Source organism: Uranotaenia lowii, chromosome 3 (assembly GCF_029784155.1).
Source record: "Uranotaenia lowii strain MFRU-FL chromosome 3, ASM2978415v1, whole genome shotgun sequence".
Taxonomy (NCBI): Eukaryota; Metazoa; Arthropoda; class Insecta; order Diptera; family Culicidae; genus Uranotaenia; species Uranotaenia lowii.
In genome coordinates, this window is record NC_073693.1 from 46,646,763 (window position 1) to 46,655,576 (window position 8,814).

At 33.9% G+C, this 8,814-nt stretch overlaps 1 protein-coding gene across 2 annotated transcripts in view; it reads left to right on the forward strand.

Annotated features, from left to right (window-relative positions):
• LOC129751638 (ADP-ribosylation factor 6) overlaps positions 1–8,260 on the forward strand; it is a 95,606-nt gene extending 87,346 nt beyond the window's left edge. For both annotated transcript variants that reach the window (XM_055747255.1, XM_055747254.1), the window contains exon 5: positions 4,879–8,260. In XM_055747255.1, the coding sequence (XP_055603230.1) occupies positions 4,879–5,021 (143 nt within the window). In that variant the 3' untranslated portion in view covers positions 5,022–8,260. The remainder of the gene's footprint in view (positions 1–4,878) is intronic.
• The last annotated feature ends 554 nt before the right edge of the window (positions 8,261–8,814 follow it).

The following is an 8,814-nucleotide window of genomic DNA, read 5'->3' on the forward strand; positions in this document are numbered from 1 at the left end:
TTAGTCAGGATACTATCTAAAAATATCTAGTAAGCTTAAGTTATAATTATTCCGGATTTTGTGGTTTCAGTTTATTATAAAATTTTGAATTTGTATCTATTTATTTATTCACTAGCTGATCCCGTACTAACTTCGTTTCGCTTTTTACTTTAGAGCTGAGAAGTTTGTATTAGAATGATAATTGAGACGCATTTTCACGACAAAATTGTTAAAATATTAAACAGTAGGTACCTATTTAAAAAACCCGATTTAATACACTTAACAGTGGATTGGAGCCTTTCTAACAGAGTTTAAATTATATTTGGAAATATATAAAATAATATAGAATATACATGATAGATTCCTTCCCTCTGAATCATATAAGTATGATTTCAGATATTCAAACACGAAAAATTCCAATCTCAATATAAAAAAATGATGCCTGATACGTTTTTTTGGGGAAAAGCGAACTGGTATGTAAGGAGCTCATTTTATGTATGGAAAGAATGGTATTTAAACAGTAGAATTTCCAAGATTTATAACACGCTGAAATGGTGCCGTGGTAGCAACCAGAACTTTCACGTTGCTGGTCACGGTTCGAATCTTACTGTTTTTTTATGCTTTTTTTTTACTGAATAAGTAAAACCAACTACAATATTGATGGATAGCCGTGACGCGTGCCCTAGCATGATACCTTTTTTAGAGCTCAACCATGCATAGAGGAAAAATTCCCACAAAAGGAGGGGAAAGTAATATGACTATTAAATGATTAATCTCATTCTGTAAACTAAATCTGAAATCTTATTCTGATTCTAAAGTTTGAATTTTGAGTTACAACACTTAGTCTAATATTTGAATATAAGTTCCAATTTCAAATTCCAGGTTGATCTTTAATCCAAATTCTTAATCAGAATTCTAAATCTGAATTCTCAATCTGAATTCTGAATCTGAACTCTGAATTTGAATTCTAAATCTGTATTCTGAATCTGAATTCTGAATCTGAATTCTGAATCTGAATTCTGAATCTGAATTCTGAATCTGAATTCTGAATCTGAGTTCTGAATCTGAATTCTGAATCTGAATTCTGAATCTGAATTCTGAATTCTGAATCTGAATTCTGAATCTTAATTCTGAATCTGAATTCTGAATCTGAATTCTGAATCTGAATTCTGAATCTGAATTCTGAATCTGAATTCTGAATCTAAATTCTGAATCTGAATTCTGAATCTGAATTCTGAATCTGAATTCTGAATCTGAATTCTGAATCTGAATTCTGAATCTGAATTCTGAATCTGAATTCTGAATCTGAATTCTGAATCTGAATTCTGAATCTGAATTCTGAATCGGAATTCTGAATCTGAATTCTGAATCTGAATTCTGAATATGAATTCTGAATCTGAATTCTGGATCTGAATTCTGAATCTGAATTCTGAATCTGAATTCTGAATCTGAATTCTGAATCTGAATTCTGAATCTGAATTCTGAATCTGAATTCTGAATCTGAATTCTGAATCTGAATTCTGAATCTGAATTCTGAATCTGAATTCTGAATCTGAATTCTGAATCTGAATTCTGAATCTGAATTCTGAATCTGAATTCTTAATCTTGTAAATCTCATTTTGATTGTTTTGCATCACACGGTTTTCAACATTGAAATTTCTTTCATCCAAATTTTTTTTTATGATTTCGGATTTTACAACTTTTAATAGTATGGTTTTACCCCTAAAAGTATGCAGCAAACTTAATTTCAGAAAAATTGTGAAAAAAAGTTTTCACAAAACAAAATCGTGTTTTCATGCGTAATGATCTTTAAGTCATCGCAAATTTATCAAAAACTGTGCAAATTGGTATTCTTGGAGAAACAATTCCAGAATTGAAAATTGATAAAGTGAGGAGAAATTTTACGGATGATGAAAAGAGCGAAAGAACATTTTTGCAAGGAAAATTTATTAACGTACACCATACTTTACCTCGCAACATCCAGCTTCATCAATTTTTAATTCTGATATTCTTTCTCCATGAATCTAAATTTTTCACCGATATGCCGAAAATAAATTTACAAAAATTCTGAATCTGAATTCTGAATCTGAATTCTGATTCTGAATTCTGAATCTGAATTCTGAATCTGAATTCTGAATCTGAATTCTGATTCTGAATTCTGAATCTGAATTCTGAATCTGAATTCTGAATCTGAATTCTGAATCTGAATTCTGAATCTGAATTCTGAATCTGAATTCTGAATCTGAATTCTGAATCTGAATTCTGAATCTGAATCTGAATTCTGAATCTGAATTCTGAATCTGAATTCTGAATCTGAATTCTGAATCTGAATTCTGAATCTGAATTCTGAATCTGAATTCTGAATCTGAATTCTGAATCTGAATTCTGAATCTGAATTCTGAATCTGAATTCTGAATCTGAATTCTGAATCTGAATTCTGAATCTGAATTCTGAATCTGAATTCTGAATCTGAATTCTGAATCTGAATTCTGAATCTGAATTCTGAATCTGAATTCTGAATCTGAATTCTGAATCTGAATTCTTAATCTGAATTCTGAATCTGAATTCTGAATCTAAATTCTGAATCTGAATATGAGTTCTGAATCTGAATTTTGAATTCTGAATTTTGAATCCTGAATTCTGATTCCTAAACCTGTATCCTGAATTTGAAAACTGAATCTGAATTCTGCATCTGAAATTAAATCTAAATTATGTATGAGTATGTAGAAATGAAAAAAAAAACATAAATTCATTCTTCAACACGAGTAAAAAAAACGAGGGTCATAAGATCTTCATATAAATTCCCCCCCAACGCAGTTTCCTGTACGGCTCTGCATTTTGTTGACACCCGGCATGGCTTTAGACACTATAATTTCATAAATGAAATTATAATGTCTATAGGCATGGCGGACTCTGAAGGAAACGCCCATCCGCCATTTGCTGCATTGAAAAGCAAGAAGTGTAAGATATAAACACTGTTGCCGTATTTGCCCCAGCAGACTGAGAAACTGCCCAGACCACGGTGCGTCTTAGTAATGCCTTTTACCTATTTGAGTTTGAGCCGCTTTCAATCAAGCGTGCCGATGGTTTATTGGATAGCGCTTGCAACTTGGGATCTGAAGGGTTTTGGTTCAATTCTCGAGTTAATAAAAATATTATTTTTTTATTTTGATTATCTTCAATTTATAAATGATTGCTGGTGCTGCTGCTTCGAGGCGCCACTAGCAACTTTTTTTTTATGCCATAATAAGTATGATATGTATTTGGTAAAGAAAACGGTTTCAACTATTTTGTTTTTTTCCCGTTTTTGAAAGGGTTGTGTAGAAAAAAAAATGCATTCTTTTGAGACTAAAATCATTTTAATTGTGCAGCCCAGTTTCGCAAAAACGTTCTAGACATTTTTAAAATGGCACATACAAATCCACGGACATCAACAGAACTCGTCGAGCTGAGTCGATAGGTACCTATAAAGGTATGTCTAAGACCCATAATAAATGATCTCTCAAATCGACCGATAACCAAACCTTTCTGTTAGAAAGGCAAAAACCTATTTGCTTGCCTTAATATGAACGATGAACGATCCCTTTTCCTGCGGTTTGGTACAAAATTTGAAATCAGGAATAGACTCTCCCTCTGCAAAACTCACGTGTGTTCTCGTCTCGATCCAATGCATTATAGTAACATGATAATTTCAGACATTGAAAAATTAAGATAAATTACCCCTTCTTCTGTCGTTTGATTCAAAATTGCAATCCAGGAATCAATTGTTCGTTTTGTAAAACACCCGTGAATGAATTTTCGTTTGGATCCATTGCATGATAAAGCAATTATTGCAAAAACATTAAACAGTTAATATGGACGACCCCTTTCGCCGACCCCTAACCCAAAATTTGACTCCTGAAATCAATTACGCGTTTCTTAAAAAGCCCATGTGCCAATTCTCATCGCATTACAATGCATTTTATGTATATGTATAATAATAGTTAATACGGACGACCTCTTTAGCCGACCCCTGACCATAAATTTGCTGACCTTACCTCAATCAATTGCTCGTACCTCAAAATACTCATGTGCAATTTTTTTTCACAAATATTTGATGTATTTTACTATGTCCAATGAAATGGTTATTCTTGTGGTTAAAAGAATTAGCTTAAAACTAGCTGATTTCAATAAAAATAAAAAGTTTTGCTTTAATACAAAACCTTCAAAATTTCTTATTTATATTTTTCCTCCATAAAAAAATACAGCTTCAGGATTTATTTTCGAAAGTTTGGATTGTAATTTAAATAACTGAAACCTGAATAGTTAGAGAGAACCTACACATATCTTATTATTCTTTATGCATGCATTGTTAAAGCAAAAATGTTACTTATAAGAAAAATTTTCTCACCAAAACCCACCCGCCATGAGCCAATTCTCTAAATTGTCACAGGACATGTTACTAACACCTAATTTAACACGTTCGTCGCCCAAAAAAAATCTCAGAGCATGAAAGTAAAGCGAGAGAGCTTCAGATTTACAACGCGTGGCAGAACTGAGCGGCAACCTTGCTTAAGAGAGCCGTCACCCATATATGGGTGACGTGGCGACGAACGTGTTAAAAGCTTTGACAATCTCAACTCTTTTCCCAAAAAAAATACGATAAAAATGGATGTTCGTCACTGCGTAATATCATGGCAGAATTGTGGCATTTTTCTATCTTTTCAAATGTGAAATGTACATGGAATCTTTACTACTATTTACGTTAAAAAAAATTCGTCTGCAATTGCTGTCGTGTCTTACAAAAAAAAATCCGTGCTCTGAAATAAAAAAGAAATTGGACTGGAGTTTCGCAATTTATTCTTGTTCCTGTGTTATGTATTGTTCAAAACCTAATTTTCTTATTTTTTCTAATTTCAGCGATGAAACCCCACGAGATCCAGGAGAAGCTCGGACTAACGCGGATACGCGACCGAAATTGGTACGTGCAACCCTCGTGTGCGATGTCCGGCGTCGGTCTTCAGGAAGGTCTAACGTGGCTCACCTCCAACCACAAGTTATGAGAGTAATCAGCTCTTTGCGTACGCTTATAGTAGAGTTCGACTACGACGAATGTAAAGCGGAAAGGAGGAGCAAAGGTTCCCTTTAGACTACTACCTACTACTACTGCAACCTATGTTTAATATTACACAAGAAAAACACATTGATAACCACCACCAACAACAAAAACAACAACCATTAAAGGAAGAACAGCTGCTGAGTAATAGCTTTCGGGGGGTTGTTTTAAGCGAACAGGATTGTTGAGGTCCTGATTGTGAGCTGCTAGCAAGTGTGATCGAGTTCTAGCTGTATCTATGTGAATGTCATCATTTGATGCTGCGTGCGTGTGATGTTGTTGTGCGTTCGCCAATTCTATTTGTGTAATTATTACTACCACCATAACAGATAGGAGAGGCACATTCGTTTGATACGGTCCTCTGTCGTCTTCTGGTCTGGTCGTCCCTCAATGTTTCCTCGATTGTGAGAAGACGGGGAACAACAAAACAAAAATACAAAGCCCTTAACAACAAAACCCTAACAACTGTATTTATCTAACTATTGCATTCTAAAACCGATACAGAAAGTTAAACTAGTACACACTCACTAAGAACAAGAAGCTAGTAACGGAGATATTCATGCCATTTAGAGAAGATACGTTAAAACCCTCCATTTACGCTGGTAAAAGGGATTTGTTTTTATCCTGTCGCTTTTGATTCGGCACCAAGTAAGAAAGTGGAATCGAAATCATACTGAAAATATGCCTCACGTTCAACCAACACAAAAGTTGACGATTGATTAGAGAAAAATAAAGGAAAAGTAGCAACGTTACATAACTTTAGAACACGTTTTAAGGATTCAAATTCGTGGCAAAAATGCTGCTTCTGTAAAACCTCTTTAATCCGTTCTCTAATCTAGCTGTTGTTTTTACAGTTCCCAAAACCATTATATTCCTATTTCGTTTGTTTTTGATCGAGATTGACCGAATAGATAAACGAAAGAGCTCATCGTATTGATACCTTGATTAAGATAAAAATTGTTTTCGATAATCATTTCCATTTTTAAACAATTTTGTTATTAGAATTTTGTTCAGTGTTTTTCTTCGAATGTGTCGATTTAGTGGATACACAAACCTGACGTAGTAATGGTTGCTATCGCTTGACGTGCAGATGTCACTTCTGTGCTTATCATTTTCGAATGAAGCTGGGGTTGTTGAGAGAAATTTAAGAATTTAGGGTTTTTTTAAATCTATTTAAGCTTTTTTGACATTTTATGTTGTAATTTTTTGTATTGTTGCCTTGCAGTAATAATCAATTTAGAAACGTATTGAAGTCTAAATATTTGATTATAATTACGATTTTTTTTTTCAAAGATTTGGATTCAGGTATCAATAAGTTGAGTTAGAAATGTTCCATGCAATAAAGGAGGTTTCGTGTTTTTCAACAAACCAAATGGTCCGTCTGGGAACTATAGAAATTACAATGTTTAGACATCGCAAACGAAAGAGTTTATTAATGTATATAGGGTCAGGCTTCAACTTTGCGATAAAAATATTTCAATCAAAACTCAAAGATAAAAATCCGTTTTTGGCCGAAGCACATCCAATTATTGCTTCAAGCTGAAAGCATGCTTCTGTTTTGAGTGTAAAAGTATGAAGAATAAATTGGATAATATCAACTAAAAAGCGATATTGTAAATATTATATCAATTATTGTCGAATGACGCCAACCAAGATGGAAAAATTATTAAATAATATTAAACGAAACAAAGAACAACAAGCAAAAACACAAGCCGTAACATAAATAGGGAAAATTATCACGCAGAATTCCGTACACAAAAAGGGTATACACGACACAAAACATCAGTTTATAAATAAACAAAACTCCTTTGTTTAGGTATATTCAACAGACAAACCTAAAACCTTCAAAGCTCCACATAGACAAACAGGAAATAATTCATGTTAGACTCTAACAAGCAAATGAACAAGCAAACAAAAACTAATACGCAAATAAACTCCATCGTTACTGAGTAGATTAAAGTACATAGAAAAGACGCCACAATTGAGATAGCAAAATTCAAACGAATCAATTGTTGTATAAAATTAATAAACAAGAAACACAAAACAGACAGCACTGTTGTTGTAAGTATAATTGCAAATTTAATATTATGTAACTTTCAAAGAAACAGATAGATAACAATTGTGCGCCTGGCTGTGTGTGAATTGTGTGATAGCTCGAGAAATAAGTGTGAATGCGACGAATAGCGGGTATATTGGGTGAATTTGCTAAACTTAGTATGGATAATGATGCGTTATATTTTTTAGTAGCTTTGATGAAAACTGTCAGAAATAATCTGTAAAGTGAGAAAAACACACAACAAAAACCAACCTAACATAGGTTGAAGAAAGTGGATAGGTACACGATGCACGCGTCTTATTTATATGCAAAAATGTAGTCGATAGTCGATCGCGCCTCATATGAGAGAGTAAAAAGCGATTGGAGGATTGGAGCTTTTCCTTATGTTTGTTAATTAGTTGTCCTTTCTTCGATGAATTTGCGTTCTTGTCATTGTATCTAGTGATCACTATTTTTTTTTACTGAGCGAAATTGTGAAAATATGTGTATACATTTAAGAACGAGCAGCAGCGTTTTGTTTTTATTAGCCTGTGGCGCAAAAGCAAACATTCACAAGTGTCACACTTTGAGTAACAAGAAAAAAGATGTTAATAATTATTTCCCTTTGAAAGCACTGTCTTTTGAGATGATCAGAGGAAGAAAACTAACCGGGCGAATATCGAAAAAAGATATGACATTGAGTTTTTTTCATAAATGAAAACAAACAAGCTTGTACGAATGCATGCATGTATGCGGGAAAACGATAAATTACACTACTAACAAACGAATTGCGTAAAAAAGGAAAAAGGCGGGTTTTTGTAGTGATTGCGATCGTTTGATGATGATATCGATTGCATCTGGGGAACGAAATATAAAAAAAAGGAAACAACAAAAGAGCAAAACAAAAATAGTTCATTGATAAATTATAATAACGCAAGAAGCAGAGCAAAGATACACAGACACTCACTCAAAACAGACAAACAAAGATGAGAAACATACAAAAAGAAATTCAAGAGACATAAACAACACCCAACATTGAGAAAAATGAAATAATGAAAAACTATTATTAGAAATGTATTTTAGCATTTATAGCGAGCAGGAAAAATAAATGAAAATCAGATTAAATAAATCTAGAAATCTACATCATCTCAGCTTTGTTGAACTTTTGTTTTCTATTTCTTCGAAATTTTATCAATCGTCCATTTTTTACAGGCTCATTGATTCATTACAAGACAAAATATATTTAATGTTCAAAACCCAATTATTTATTGATAAAATCTTTTAATTTATTTCAAATAGAAAAGAGACAGCTGTGGTAGGCCACGATTACATGAACAATCCAAATCGTCTTCTTTCCGCAAGGAGTCTGTTTGGTCAGCTTCGGAGACTGGAACAACGAAATCATCCAACAACACCGACAATGGAAGATTTGGTGTTGGAACCGGTGCTGCTGTTTCGATGAACCAGGCCTTCAGTTGATTGGTGTGGGATCTGATGAGTCGACCGTTGTCCAGGAGAACGAAGCTGACCAAACAGACTCCTTGCGGAATGAAGACGATTTGGATTGTTCCGAGTATGGCTCACCTCTGCAGTCACCTGAAGTTCCACCACCACGGACAAGACCAACCCGAAATCGCTGTCCGCCCAAGCGATTGAGCTCGAACGATCTTTCTTAAAAAAAGGGAGATGTGGTAGGCCACGACCA